General features: G+C 54.4%; 3 protein-coding genes across 3 annotated transcripts; 2 read left to right on the top strand and 1 right to left on the bottom strand.

The window, feature by feature from the left end:
• Nucleotides 1-224: 224 nt before the first annotated feature.
• Nucleotides 225-7,071, bottom strand: PTSG_03250 (uncharacterized protein). Its single transcript, XM_004995775.1, has 20 exons — nt 6,074-7,071; nt 5,601-5,846; nt 5,266-5,385; nt 4,998-5,081; nt 4,711-4,749; nt 4,360-4,518; nt 3,949-4,029; nt 3,705-3,791; nt 3,513-3,541; nt 3,291-3,333; nt 2,953-3,030; nt 2,648-2,713; nt 2,299-2,411; nt 1,993-2,036; nt 1,808-1,880; nt 1,449-1,502; nt 1,228-1,295; nt 956-1,037; nt 643-675; nt 225-444 (listed from the first exon to the last, which is right to left on the bottom strand). The coding sequence occupies exons 1-20, from the start codon at nt 6,866-6,868 to the stop codon at nt 315-317; spliced, it is 2,424 nt and encodes an 807-aa protein (XP_004995832.1). The 5' UTR covers nt 6,869-7,071; the 3' UTR covers nt 225-314.
• Nucleotides 7,072-7,262: 191 nt separating this feature from the next.
• PTSG_03251 (uncharacterized protein) lies at nt 7,263-8,338 on the top strand (the record flags this gene model as incomplete). The annotated part of the gene is made up of 4 exons (XM_004995776.1): nt 7,263-7,271; nt 7,694-7,831; nt 7,969-8,006; nt 8,290-8,338. The coding sequence occupies 4 exons, from the start codon at nt 7,263-7,265 to the stop codon at nt 8,336-8,338; spliced, it is 234 nt and encodes a 77-aa protein (XP_004995833.1).
• Nucleotides 8,339-9,216: 878 nt separating this feature from the next.
• PTSG_03252 (CK1/VRK protein kinase) lies at nt 9,217-14,542 on the top strand. Its single transcript, XM_004995777.1, has 13 exons — nt 9,217-9,503; nt 9,791-9,840; nt 10,051-10,129; nt 10,395-10,570; nt 10,843-10,954; nt 11,177-11,234; nt 11,440-11,539; nt 11,902-11,981; nt 12,279-12,350; nt 12,626-12,726; nt 13,038-13,127; nt 13,347-13,402; nt 13,573-14,542. Exons 1-13 carry the CDS (start codon nt 9,359-9,361, stop codon nt 14,383-14,385), a joined length of 1,932 nt encoding a protein of 643 aa, XP_004995834.1. The 5' UTR covers nt 9,217-9,358; the 3' UTR covers nt 14,386-14,542.
• The last annotated feature ends 266 nt before the right edge of the window (nt 14,543-14,808 follow it).

Raw genomic sequence — 14,808 nt, forward strand, 5'->3', positions numbered from 1 at the left:
GTGTCTGTGTGTGTGTTAGAGTTAGCGCAGCGTTGTCAGCCAAATCACAATCAAACAGAGCAACGCCCAACCAACAACAACAATAACAAAAAAAAAAAAAAAGAATCAGACAATTGATATTGTGACAGCATTGTCGCCGCAACCTCAGGCCCTAGCTGCTCTTATTACTTTCCCAGCTACATTGTACCCCCTTGCCCCCCCTCCTCGTCTCGCCTCGAACTGTTGCTCTGCTAGTGACTTTATTTGTACATGTTCATCAGCTCCGAGCGAAAAAGAGCCGTAACGACTACGCACACCACACAAACTGCATCACATCACGCCTTCTTCACGTTTGTTGGGAGATTGATGTTGAGATTCGAGTTCCACATTCCCGCGCGCGTGTGATAATAGTGATAGAACTGGTGCTCCTTGATGCGATCTGCGTCATAGCCGTGCTCAAACACCCTGCAGGCGTTGTGTCCAGACATTGCAAGCACGGGGGGTGGTGATCGGTGGTGGCACATGGGATGCGTGTAAGAACAAGAGACATGGTTGCGTGCAAACCGTGCGAATGGCATGGACACCGCGCAGTTCCGGGCAAGCGTAGGCATGTGGGTGAAGCATATACACGGGGCGAACACGATGCGTGCGTTTCTTGCTCACCTGTCCAGCATCTCCCAGTCCTCGCCACCCCACCTGCAAGTCAGCGCAGAAACAGCGACCATCAACGCACGCGCAACTGCAAGATCCAACGCAAAGAACACGGACAAGGCACGCAGAACACACGAAGAGCACGACAAAAGGTCTCACAAGCAAAGAGACAGACAGACAGACAAAGAGCACGGCAAACAGACACAAAGCAGGAGCACACACGGACACACACACGGACACACACACGGACACACACACACACACACACACACACACACACACACACACACACACACACACACACACACAAAGCAGGAGCACGCACTTGTCCTTGTATTCCCTCGTGTTCATCCCTCCAATAGCAACCCAATCAGCCTTGGTCATCGCAAACAGCCCGTAGCCAGGTACTGCACAACGTACAAAGGAGCAGGAGCAACGCACACACGGGAAGCCACGTCAGCACATGCACCACCAGCAAGCCACCACGCGACGAACAAGCCAAACCACAACCAACCCCAGATCAATGGAACACGCGCGCAGGGACGCAACTAGCAGCCAACCCTCCCTCAAAACAACACGCCAACAAGGGCCGCTGACCTTCCCAGAATCCGCTCACATCACCCGGATGTGCACCGCAGCCAAGACGAATCACGACGGGCACATACCTGGCGGTGTTGTGCATTGTGTGGTGTACGTGTGTGAGTGAGTAGGGTGTATGTGCGTATGTGTGTGTGTGTGTGTGTGTGTGTATGTGTGTGTGTGCCTTGCAGTTGAAGAAATCGAACGAGGAGCCACCAGCCACAACATCACGGCCATACCCGAGGTGGTTGCGGACAGAGTGTTTCCTGCAGTTCTCAATCACGGCCGGGGTTCTGCAAACAGAGAGAAGGGTGGAGTTGTGAGAGGAGGAGGGAGAAGGAACGGCTCAGGAGGACATGACACACACACACACACACCAAAAAAAAAAATCATACGAAAACAAAAACATACAGCCCCACAAACAAATAGCCACCGAGGCACCCGGGCAGACAAGCAGACAGGCACAACAAGCACATACGCAGACACCCGCATAAAGGTATCAACACTCACGCACGCACACACGCACGCACGCACACACACACACACACACACACACACACACACAAACACACACGCACACACACGCAATGTGTCTCACATCTCGAGGTGGAGATCGCACGCAAAGACAACGGCATCGGGGTCTTTGACAGCATCAATTCCTTTCTGGACACCTGCACATGATGATGATGACGATGATGATGATGATGATGACGAGACTTTGGGGTACAGCGCACACACCACCAGCAACAGCAATAACCAAAAACATTACAGCCGCAAACCAACCGAGTGCTCGCGAGAAGGAAGACTCCTGCGGGACATACACGAAGCTGAGGACACACACACACACACACACACACACACACACACACACACACACACACACACACACACACACACACACACACGCGCGGAGGGGATGGGCGGAGCGAGGCGACTGGCAGTGAGGGAAGTGTGTCCGATAAAGCCGTCTACATACCAACATCCAAGCATACACACAAGGAAGCATGTACACGAGGAAGCGAACAACCGTGTCACCACCATCACCACCACCAGCAGCGCCAGCACCAGCAGCAGTAACAGCAAACGTACTCGATGCCGCTGATGTCCAGGAGTTGTTTGATGTTGGCGTCAGTGGACCCAAAGTCCACAATCACGAGCGTGATGCGCGCATCGTGCATTACAGCAAGCAGACGCTGCATGTTCTGGTGAATGCAACAACCAAAAAAGAAAAAAAGAAAAAAGAAAAACGAGCGTCAATCTCGCGCGTGTGCATGTGTATGTGTAAATGTGTGTGTATGTGTGCATGTGCGAGTGGAGGGAATAGCGTGAGAATGACCGTGTTGTGGCTCCCAGCGAATGCAATTGACAAACACGAGGCACAGAACGCCAAATTCTGGTCGCAGAGAGACGCAGGCAGCACCAACGCGACGACGACGACCTTGATGAGATGGATCACCCACGGTGCCTGGTTCTTCACGGGAATCACAATGTAGACCGTCGCATCCTGCACACAGACACACACACACACACACACACACAGTGGTGAGGTAGAGGACGGCACTTCCGTGGCGAGGCAGAGCGCGCGCGCACACACACACACACATACACACGCATACACACACACGCACACATACACACACGCACACACACACACACATACACACACGTGTGTGTGCATTGATGTGGATACACCAAACTCCACAAAGCTGCACCATACAGCTGCAGCGTGCGTTGTGCCCTCACTTTCTTCCACGTCCATCCCTCTGGGTAGCACAGCTCGTTGCGGTACGTCTGCACCACATAGCGCGAGACGCGGCGCGGCTGCAAGCGGAAGCGGAGAGATGGGTCGAGCGAGAGATTAGCACGTGTCCATGCGTGTGTGCGTGTGTGCATATGCGTGTGCGTGATGATGTGCGCGAGGTGTGTGGGTTCACAAAGGCCACAGAACAGAGGCTCGTGTGCGAAGAAGTGGTGCGCGTGGTTGCAGCGCAAGAGAGCGACCACGACAAACTCATGTGAAACACGACAACTCCCACGCAAAAACGCAACGCGTCGCACATCAGCACGGCTGTTCACCCCACCTCCGGCTGGTCGTCTGAGACGACGTCAACTTCGACCAGATATCTGGTGGAGTGTGCAATCACAGGAGGGGGCGTGATATGGAGTGAGCGGAGCCATGATGAGCAAGGTGAACCCTGCTGCACACTGATGACGCGCGAACACACGACACTGCGGACACAAGGCGTCATCGTGCAAAGCAGCCCCCCAGACAAACGCGTGTTCAGGTGTGTGGCTCGACATACCTGATACCGTCGCGTGGACTGAGCGCTTTCTGCTCGGGCGAGGAGAAGGGGGGAGGGAGAGAGAGGCGACAGTGCAGGTGGAACAGGAAGAAGACGAATAGGGAGACAATGAGATTGGGAGGACCCCAACACGCGTCCACGCACGCATGTTCATACGCACACACAGACACACAAGCAGCAGTACCAACAAACCTTTGCCTCAATCTGGTGAATGCGGTGAAGGCGAAACGTCGGCTTGTTGCTCGCGGAGCGGTGGGCGTTCAGTTTTGTCATGAATTTCTGCAGTGGGGGGAGGGGGGGCAGGCATGGCAGTGGGTGTGAGCAAAGAGGGGCAGGTGCAAGGAAGGAAGGAAGGAAGGAAGGAAGGAAGGAAGGAAGGGTTTCAAATCACTACAACATCGCCACCGCCATCCACAAGCACACAAACATGAAGCACCTGGGCGAGGGCGTTTGCTTCGACATCGGAGAGTTTCGGTTGCGGATCGCGATCGCCGGACGGCGGCGTGCCCTCACCGCGCTGGCGGTGATGATGACGACAATGGTGGTGGCGAGGAGACACGCGTCAGGCATATGTAGGCACACAGGGTTGCAACAAAGGTGGCAACACACACACACACACACACACACACACACACACACACACGAGCGCAAAACCACACAGACACACAGACACAAAACCACACACACACACACATACAGCCACACAGGCACACACACACGCGCGAGCGCAAAACCACACAGACACGCAGACACAAAACCACACACACACACACACACACACACACACACATACAGCCACACAGGCACACACATACACGCACACACGCATGCGCACAAGCGGCCTTACCGGCATCCTTGCGTCGTAAGTTGGGTAGAGGAGGGAGGTGCGGACAAGGTGTGTCTCCGCTGCCTCATAGCGCCGCAATTTGCGCTTGTGCACCCAAGACGGGGAGTACTCACACGCAGGCAGTGCCCCATCCGTGTCACCATCGCTCACATACGGGATCTGAAACGCAGCGGAGGGTTCGTGGAATGTGCAGTGAGAAAGGGTGTGTGTAGTGAGAGGGGGGGGGGGTGTGTGCGCGTGCGAAGAGCCGTATGCACGATCGGGCAACGGTGATGTGAATGACGATGAAGCGGGTGGAGCAATTGACATTGTGATATCCACGCAAACAGAAACACACATACACACACACACCCGCTGAATGTTTCCAAGGTGGTAGGAATGAGGGCTCTCCTGGCGACGACGATGAGTGAAAAGCACAGCAATGCGTGCGTGAATCGGCAGGCAAATTTCAAGTGGTCGCGGTGGCAGCACGCGTTTGGTATCGTGTACACACACACTCACACACACACTCACACACACACTCACACACACACACACACACACACACACTCACACACACACTCACACACACACACACACACACACACACACACACACACTGCCTTGCACAACACGGCCCCCGCGTGCACGGGTCTCACCTCTGCCTCCTTGACAAGCTGCATCTCATCAAGGTAGTTGTCCTCGTGCGTGTGTTTCATGTCAAAGAGCGCAAGCGCATCGCCCTGCGCAACACCGTGTTGTGTCGAGGGTGACATGGTGAGACGGAACGAAACCGAAGGAAGAACCACACAGGTACACCTGTACGTGGAGATGCACCTGTGCACTTGGGTAGCACACACACACACACACACACACAACAGGCAGGCAGGCAGACAGACTCACACACACACATGTGTCAGAGCCCACCTGGATGATATTGAAGGGCCCGCCATCAAGGGACCACGCGACCTGCATGTGATCGGTGCTCTCGCCTTGCTTGTGCAGTACCTCAAACGCATACGGGGTGTTCCCGCGCAGTGACAGCGGCTGGACGTATCGGTAAACACACACGCATACATGCGCACGCTGGATGAGTCAGAAGGGTGGCAGCTTGAGCGCATCATACACAGCCACACACACACACACACACACACACACACACACACACACACACACACACACACACACACACACACACAGCCACAGCCGCAGCCACAGACACACAGCCACAGCCACAGACACAGACACACACAGCGTTTCACCTTTGACTTTTGTGTGGCGAGGACATCAAACTTGTTTCTCGGGGTGGGCCGGTATGCAGAGGCAATGAGTTCGGCGTGGGCAAGGTCGCGGTCTGCGCTGAGACGCAGCTCAATCTGGTCGTCACCCGACACCGCAAATACATATGTGCCGTCGCGTGGCGGGATGATGAAGCCGAACACGCGCGTGCCAAAGGACGCAGACCGCACCACGTGGTCGAGTCGCGTCAGCGCATCGAGGTGATTCGCCTGGGGTCGGTGGTAATGTGGATGCGTTGTCACGTGCGTGAGTGCAAGGGTGTGAGGAAGATGAGAGATAGAGAGCACACGCAGAGAAGGCAATGAGAGAGAGAGAGAGAGCCCCAGGTGTGCGCGCAAGTATGGTGTTGGTGTCGCATGCATGTGTTTCTGAAGGTGGCGCTCCACCGTCACGGACGAGTCGTGTTCGTGTTGTGGACGGGGCACAAGGAACTTACCCTTGCAGGGAAGTTTGGATGGTTCTTGAGGATGCTGATTTTGCTCCCACACACGTTGAACCAGTAGTGGGCGTTGGCCATCCCTCGGTGGGCAACATCTGTCACATCGGCATCAGGCACTTGCTGCTGCTGCTGTTGCTGTTGCTGCTGCTGCGACTTTTGTTGTTGTTGTTGTTGTTGTTGTTGTTGCTGCTCTGGCCTGAGTGTGGTCTTATCTTTCTTATCTTTCTCGTTTCGGCCTGCTTCATTCGCCTTGTCTTCAGGAGCTGCTTCGCCTTGCTTCTTGTTCTTTTCAGGCTCTGGCTGCACGTCGTTCACGTTGCCCTGTTGCGCAACGATCTTCGAGGCCTGTGATGGCGGGCAGGTCGTGTGCGTGCATGGGCACAGGTCGACGTTGTGGATGGCCTGCACTTTGAGCTGCGCGATGCGGGACCAGCGCTGGAGCGTGTCCAGCTCCTCTGTAGTCAAAGAGAGGTCGTGCTTGTGCTGGAGGGTGTCCCGCGATAGCACTGCCAAGTCTGAGCTGTGCTGCAGCAGGCGGGCATTGTACAGCTGCTGCACGATGCGCGTCATGTCACCGGTGAAGCCCGGGTATGCGCGAACTTCTTCTAGGATGCCGATGAGGGCCAGCTCTGCGTCGTCCAACCGCCTCCGTGCGTCGCCACCCACGTGTCCTGAGGGCGGCTTGCTCACCCACAACAATGCCGTGAGCAGCAGGCCGCACAGCCCGACCGTGATCACGAGCGATGACCTCCGCCAACACGCAGCGCTGGGCTGCCTTGTTCGCAGCACCATCGTCAGAGATTGTCCAATGCCAGACCCCCTATGCTGTGTGTGTGTGTATTTGCAGTGTAGGTGTGGCAGTCGTGTCCCTCTGTCTGTGCGCAGCGGCTTGACCCCACGACGACGACGAGAGCGTTGCGAGCATACACCTAAGCAACAGAACCACCAAACCGCGGTGAGCGACGTCCGCTCCAAAGTCCAGGTAGCGACAGCACTAATTGTATCATTCATTAATTTTGCATGGAATCCTCCACACACCAACCAACAAGCCCACACGCCCCCTTCCAAAAACACAAGAAAGAAGGAGCGCGCACAAATCACAACACACACACCTCCGCTTGCTCGCCTTGTACCTCCGACGCTCTTGTGCTTGTCTCGACCTTTTTCGACAGCCAGGCCAACGACCATGTCTCAGGTGTGGCACTGGTGTTGTTGTGAGAGAATGTGTTTGGTTTTTCCTTGTCGCTGTGGCTGTGTTGTTTGACCAGGTGCCATGGGTGTATTGGCGTGTGTTTTGCATTGTGGTTGAGGCGGTTGATCGATCGCATCACACGCAAACACACGCACACGTCCGGACACCAAAACGAGCGCACCTTGTGATTGTCGTGTCAGCGTTGCCACTCGCTGCCACTTGCTGCCACTTGCTACCACTTGTTGTCGTTCATGGTTGTTGTTCTGTGCCCTTGTTTGCTCGTGTTCGTGCTTCCGTCCCAAACTCGCCTGCGCTCGATCTATCCTCACCACACCACTACCGCCGCAACCCACAACACACAATAACAACAACAACAACAACAACAACAACAACAACGACGACGACGACGACGACGCTCTACGCAGCAACCCCCTCCCTATTCTCCACAAGGCTACCCTCCACAGCAGGGGTACCCACAACAAGGCTACCCGCAGCAAGGCTACCCGCAGCAGCAGGGCTATCCCCAGCAGGGCTACCCACCGCAAGGCAGCAGCACACAGCATGTGCGTTCAAAGCATCGGCGAGCGTTTACATTGAGAGGCAGCCCGTATCCTTGTGTTGTGTTGTGTGTGCTGATTGTTTTGGCGCACTCACACTGCCTATGCCTGTGACTCGTGTTGATCTTCTGTGTTTTGTGCAGGTGACGGTGATCCATGAGCATCGTGGAACATATTGCGGGTGAGTGTGATCGCGCGTGCGTGAGTATGTGTGTGTATGTGTGTGTGTGTTTATGTGTGTGTGTGTGTTTTGTGTGTGCGTGCGTGTGTTTTTGTGTGCGTGCGTGCGTGTTTACATGCGTGTGTATGTGTGTGCGTGCGTGTTTACATGCGTGCGTTTGTGTTTGTGACTACTTGTTCGCGGACAGGACATGAAAGTATGTTCGCTGCTGTCCAGTGGCTCACGTTGTCCTCTGCTGTGTTGATTGCCCTACTTTTTTTCTCTTTCTCTTCAATTCTGACAGCCCCATCAGCCTTCTCATTGCCATCTGCTTCTTCCGTGAGTACCAATAGGCGTTGTTCCTGCTTGTTTCTGCACACGCGTGTGTGTGTGTGTGTGCATTTTTGTGTGCTAGCTCTTGTGTGCCTTTGTTTCTGTGCTTCCCTGCGTGCGCATGCTTGGGCGTGCATGTGCGCAGTCTCTGCCAGCACACACACACACACACTGTCGTGCGCCACGTTGCTGCTGCGGCTCGCCCATCTGTTTTTCTCACCACGCCACCATCTTTCGCACACCACCTCTCGCGCCATCCTCCTTCCCCTTCCTCTTTGTTTGCATTGTGTTGTGCAGCGCTTGGACTTCTCATCTGCTTTTGCCCTGTGGACCCTGCATAAGCATATGTGCATCTTGCCCATTCCCGCCCCGTCACAACCACAATCCTGTGGTCTTCTTTCTTGCACGGCCCTGCATCCCACCACTTTCTTCGTGGCTCGCGTGTCTAGTTGTCTTGCTTCACACTCCCCTCCACATAACTTTTCTACTTGTTCTTGCTTCATCCGTTTTGTTAGCCGCCGTTATCAGCCTCCTCTGTTCAACCGACTTGACTGACGCGTATGACATCTGCTTGTCCTTCTTTTACCCGCCTTGCTTCTTTCTTCTCCTGCTTGTTATCATGTGTCACAACCACACATGCGTGTTGCGTGTTGCGTGTTGCTGTTATCCTTCCGTCTTCACCTTTTTCTCTGCACCACCACTTCTTCTTCTTCTTCTTCTTCATTTGTTCTAACATGACATGAGTGAGACCTGCACCACATTACATTGGCCAACACACTCAGCAAGGCGCGCGTGCGCGTGAGAGAGAGAGAGAGAGAGAGCGTGTGTGTGTGTGTGTCTGCTGTGGTCCGATGACTCATGAGCGGTCGTGAGTCATTTCATATTTCATGCATTCGATCGCGTTCAGTCGTCAGTCAGTGGTGAAATTTCAAAAAACCGTCGCCGATCAAGCACGAAGACAGCTCACACACCACACACCACACACCACACACACCACCACACCGTTCATCCCTATCGCATCGCATCGCATCGCATCCACCATGCCACCGCGTCGCGGGAAGAAGAAGCGGCCCACGGGACCACCAAAGGTCAGCGCCACGGGCGAGCGCGTGCAGTTCAACCGCACCTTGTCGGTGATGATTGGTGAGCGCATTGGCGCCGGTGGATTTGGCGTCATCTACAAAGGTACGTGTGTGTGTGTGTGAGTGTGTGTGAGTGTGTGTGAGTGAGAGTGTGTGTGAGTGAGTGGGTGAGTAAGTGTGTGCGTGCGTGTGCGTGCGTGCGTGCGTGCGTGTGTGAGTGTGCACGTGGTCTTTTTTTCGTATGTGGCGTGTCGTGTCGTGTGGGTGAAGAGGCAGTGAACCGGGGCAGTGTACTTGCATCGAAATAGACCGTGACTTTGTGTGATGCGTGCTCTCTTCTCACATTCGTGCCCCATTCAACTGCGTGCCGCTCACAATCTATCCCTTTAGGCACGCGCTACGACAAGGAAAAGTTCGTTGGACCAGTCGTCGTCAAAATGGTGCGCTCCATCCTTCACATCTTGCATGACACTCACACATATTCAGACACAGACACAGACACACACACAGACACAGACAGACACAGACACACAGACACAGACACACGGACACAGACAGACAGACAGACAGACAGACACACACACACAGAGACACAGACACACACACACGACTGACGCTGCGTCCATGTGGCACTTGATGGCTCCGTGTAGGAGCACGCCTTCAGCACGGGCTTGTTCTCTGAAATGAAATGCCTGGAGCGTCTGCAGTTGGTTGAATGGCACAGCAAAGGTGAGCTTGATGTCGAATCATGTTGTCGTCGTGCACCCGCAAGTGAAGGCCCGTCTCCGCGTATGTGTGAGTGTGTGAGCGTGTGCTTTTGTGCTTTTTCTGTCTGGTTGGTTGGTGTTCTCATCGCTCGCCCCAAGTCCAATTCCTCGTGGCCATCCGCATGGAAAACTCACTCCCAGCCCACCAACACCGTTCTTGCCTTGATGCGCTCATGCTTGTTTTGTTCGTCATCAACTCGCCGCCGCCGTTGCTACTGCTGCTGCAGCGCACACAAAGTGGGTCAAGACGTCTTCGCTGAAGCACTTTCCCTTCGCCGTCATGCACGCGTGCAGCGTGGAGACGCTCAAAGGCGACGAGTACCGCTTCATGGCCATGCACGCGTGTGGATCAAGCGTTGCCCGCCTCATCTCCTCCGCCAACAACAACGTCGTCAACTCCAAGGCAAGGAAGGCGCCAGCACTGAACATACTCTCTTTGCCGCCCCATCACCGCGATCACATGCGCTCCCCTCCCTCGTATACCTGCTCCGACGTGCGCCTTTGCACAATCACGCCTCAGTCTGAGGGGCAGAGAGGGAGGAGGGGGTTACCCCATTGTCACACGCGATATTACCACCACAGCCCAATAAGCTCGCCCGCGTGATGCCTTTTACGTCCAATCAGTGTAACCTTGCTCCTCACCCCATTCATCCTCGGGTTGCATGTGGCCACCAGATCCCAACAGCGTCTGCGCTGGCCATCACACTGCAGATGCAGGAGGCGCTGCGTTATGTGCATGAGCGCGGATACATCCACGGCGACCTCAAGCCAGAGAACATCTGCATCGGTCAGCTGCCTTGCCCCGTGCTGTATGGTGTTGTGTTGTGTTGTCATGGGCACGACGTGCACCTATTCGTGCTCGTGCGAGATGCGCAGGCATTGTGATATCTTGCGCGCGTGACGTGATGTCTGACTCACCTTGTGGCTGTGCCGTGTTGTCATATGTCTATTCGATATTGTGATGGTGTGGTGACGTACTCACCGCCTGTCTTGGACTCCGCCCGGACAGACGAACAGCACCCTGGCCGCGTCTATCTCATCGACTTTGGCTGCTGCGAACTCTTCGAGTGCGTCGATTCGCATGTGTTGGCATGACTCATGAGACCATCCGCACAGTCCCGATTGTGTGACTGCATTTTGTTGAGGACGTGCGTGACCCAGTATGTGTGCGGGTGTGGCGTGCTGAACACAACACACGCACACACACACACACACACACACACAACACACACAAAACTCAAACACACAACACACGCAATTCACCGCTTGCAGTGCCAGTGGCGGCAGCATGACCAGGCACGAGCCATATGAGGTGTTGCCTGCACGCAAACACGACGGCACGCTCGAGTTCACAGGCGTCGACGCCCACGCCGTGCGTTGACTTGCACGCCTTGCCATGGGCGTGTTTGTGTGCGTGTTCAAAGGGAGAGGGTCGGAGATGGTTGTTTGTTTGTTTGTTTTTGTTTGTTTGTTTTTGTTTGTTTGTTTTTGTTTGTTTGTTTGTTTGTTTGTTTGTTTGTTTGTTTGTTTGTTTGTTTGTTTGTTTGTTTGTTTGTTTGTTTGTTTGTTTGTCTCTTTGCTTGTCTCTTTGCTTGTCTGGGTGGTTCTGAGAGAGTGTGTGAGCAGTTTGGACATGGGTTGACGAGTGCAGCAATGATGCGAGCAATGCCATGCGAGCATCCATCCTTGATTGTCCCGGCACCGCTCTCATTGTCATCGCGTTTGTCGCTGTAGGGCGCCAAGTTGTCGCGTCGTGGTGATCTTGAGATGCTCTGCTACGTCCTCCTGCAGTTTCTCCTCGGCGAACCAAGCTGGTCTGTGCAGGCGTGTGTGTTTGTGTGTTTGTGTGTTGTGTGTTTGTGTTTGAATATGCACGTGTGTTTGTGTGTTTGTTTGTGTGTTTGTTTGTGTGTGTGTGTGTGTGTGCGGAAGTTTGCTTGCGTGTGTTTGAATGCGTGTGTTTGAATATGCACGGGTGCTTGCTTGTTAATCAAAGTGCTTGTCGTTGTTGCTTTGACCACCTCACCAGCTCCAACAACAGCCTCCATACATTTCACCACTTTCTCACGCGTCAACTGCGTTTGTCACCACCGTTTGCTTCACGTCACCAGGTTTCCCATCTGTGCAAAGGTCACAGATAAGACCCGCAATGCCGCCGGTGACAAAGTCGAGGCGCAGAAACGGTATGTGCGTGTGTGTGAAGTGGGAACGTGTGTATTCGTGTGTGTGTATTCGTGTGTGTGCATGTGCATGTGCATTTGTATTCGCGGATGTGTGCTTGTGTGTTTTCATTTGTTGTCATTGTTGTGACATGTACAGGCGAGTCCTTGTGCATGTGTGGATGTACATGTTGTTGCTCTTCCTTGTTGGGTTTTGTTTTCCCTCGATGTCGCTCTTCCTTCAACGTATTCGCTCACACGCCAGCACGCACGCTGCCCCCCCCCACCACCATTCACAGCAAGCTGTTTGACTACCCCGGCGCATCTGGCATGACGACAGCAGCCATCACCGCTGCACGCAACCACCTCCATGCTCTCATCGGAAGCCACCCTGGCACAGGTGACATGTGTGTGTGCGTGTGCGTGTGCGTGTGCGTGTGCGTGTGCGTGTGCGTGTGCGTGTGCGTGTGCGTGTGCGTGGGTGACACTGTGTATGTGACTGTGTGTGTGTGTGTGTGTGTGTGTGTGTGTGTGTGTGGGTGTGGGTGTGTGGGTGTGGGTGACTGTGTGTGTGTGTGTCTGTGTGACGCACTATGTCTGTATGTCTAAGAGTGCGCATACGTCTCGCATGCTTCATGTCACTGCATCATCATGTTATTGTGCGTTGTGTTCTCACCACAGTCGTCCTTCTTTCCTCTCCCTGCCTTTAAGATGCTGTTGCTGATGTGTTTGCACACGTCATGTCGCTCAAGTATGACGAGAAGCCAGACTACTCTCGCCTCACAGCTGTCCTTCAAGCAGGTGGGCAGTTCGTGATGCACGCGCGTTTAGTTTTGTGTACAGCCAACACCCTTGATTATGAACAGTTGTGATGATGACCCTGTGAACTGACACCTGTGAATTGACACACACACACACATGCACATGTATTCACACATGTACACACACATGTATTTTTCACGTGTACACACATTCACACGCGCGCGCACGTGTTCACGCAACACAAATGCCTGTACTCAGGGCTCAAAGCTGCCAAGTCCAAGCTTGAGGCTCCGCTCCAGTTCAGCGCAGATGTCGTGAGTTGTTTTTCTGCTCAACCCATGCTATTACAACCCCAGCCCTCCCATTCACACACACACACACACACACACACACACACACACACACACACACACACACACACACACACACACACACACACACACACACATTACTGCTCACCAGTGTCCTTGCGTCTTGTGAGCAGGAGAACGTGAAGCCGCCCCGTACTGCTGCTGCATCGTCAGCGAAAAAGGCCAAGCGAACACCAAGCGCAACAGCCAAGACAACAGCACGGCGTACAGGCGGAAGGACAACGGCAGCAGCAAAACCAGCACCAGCACCAGCACCAGCAACAGTGGTGCTGGATGACGAGGAAGATGAGGAGGACGTGGTGCCAGTCAAGGCAGCTGCCAAGAGGAAGCCGAGGGCAGCAAAGTCAAGGTCAAGGGTGTCTCGCAGCAAGCCCAGGGCAGCGACAGTCGTGATGGACGACGACGATGAGGACGACGACGATGATGATGGTGATGCTGGTGACGAGGACTATGTGCCTGAAGTTCCCCGCGTGCGAACCAAGCGGAGCACGAAAGCCGTGGTGTCAAAGACAAAGACAGTCACAACACCAACATCGCCGCGCCGGTACCTTGCGCCCGTCAACACCACGGTGACGCCCCCGCACGCCAAGCCCGTGCGCAAGCGCAGCAGCAAGTCCAGCAAGTCCAGCCAGTCCAGCCAGTCCAGCCAGTCAATTGCACCCAAGCAGCAGGAGGACCTGGTCTTCATGTACGATGACGATGCGATGGACGTCTATGATGATGACGATGGTGGCGAGGGCTGCTGCGTGGTCATTGACGAGGACGTGGACAGCGTTGCCGTGGCAGGTGGTTTTGCTCCGCGCCGCAGTGGCCGCATTGCCGCTCGCCCGTCTGCCCGCACTCGTCGCACAAACGGGGGCAAGAGGAAGCAGTCGTACCACGAGGCCTTGTTCGAACGCCACAAGAGCGTCATGTCGTCACATTGACCCGTTTATATGTGTTTGCTTGTGGGTTGTTGTCTGCTGCCGCTATGTCTGGCGGTTCTTGTGCTGTGGTGTTTCGTTGTTTGGCACAGCTTCACGTTCAGAGAGCAAGTGATGTGACTGGCTGACATTGTTTCATTAAACGGTGTGATGTGACAGACATTTTTGGCACGCTGTGTTGTTGACAGCCGCTTAAAGTTGGTTGGATTCGTATCAATGGCGAGGGGAAGACCGTTGTCTGTTGTTTTAATGGCAGCAAAATGGAGATTGTTCAAGGTGGGAGCAAAGCTCGCAAGGAGAAAGAAGATGCAAAGTCGAACAGGAACACGCTGCTCGGACGGGCCTACGACATAACTTGCGATGTGCCTGTGAGTGTGCAAGGAGACAAGGGGGAAGAAAGGCACAGGGTTATCATCTATGAGCGAG

This window comes from Salpingoeca rosetta, assembly GCF_000188695.1.
Source record: "Salpingoeca rosetta unplaced genomic scaffold supercont1.7, whole genome shotgun sequence".
Lineage (NCBI taxonomy): Eukaryota > Choanoflagellata > Craspedida > Salpingoecidae > Salpingoeca > Salpingoeca rosetta.

Coding starts and splice junctions, on each gene's coding strand:
- PTSG_03250 (XM_004995775.1), bottom strand. CDS start 6,868: ATGGTGCTGCGAACAAGGCAGCCCAGCGCTGCGTGTTGGCGGAGGTCA. Junction 3,334..3,512: donor AGTCCACGCGACGGTATCAG/GTATGTCGAGCC, acceptor ACACTCCACCAG/ATATCTGGTCGAAGTTGACG. Junction 676..955: donor ACGAGGGAATACAAGGACAA/GTGCGTGCTCCT, acceptor GCTGACTTGCAG/GTGGGGTGGCGAGGACTGGG.
- PTSG_03252 (XM_004995777.1), top strand. CDS start 9,359: ATGCCACCGCGTCGCGGGAAGAAGAAGCGGCCCACGGGACCACCAAAG. Junction 12,351..12,625: donor AAAGTCGAGGCGCAGAAACG/GTATGTGCGTGT, acceptor CACCATTCACAG/CAAGCTGTTTGACTACCCCG. Junction 12,727..13,037: donor CGGAAGCCACCCTGGCACAG/GTGACATGTGTG, acceptor CCTGCCTTTAAG/ATGCTGTTGCTGATGTGTTT.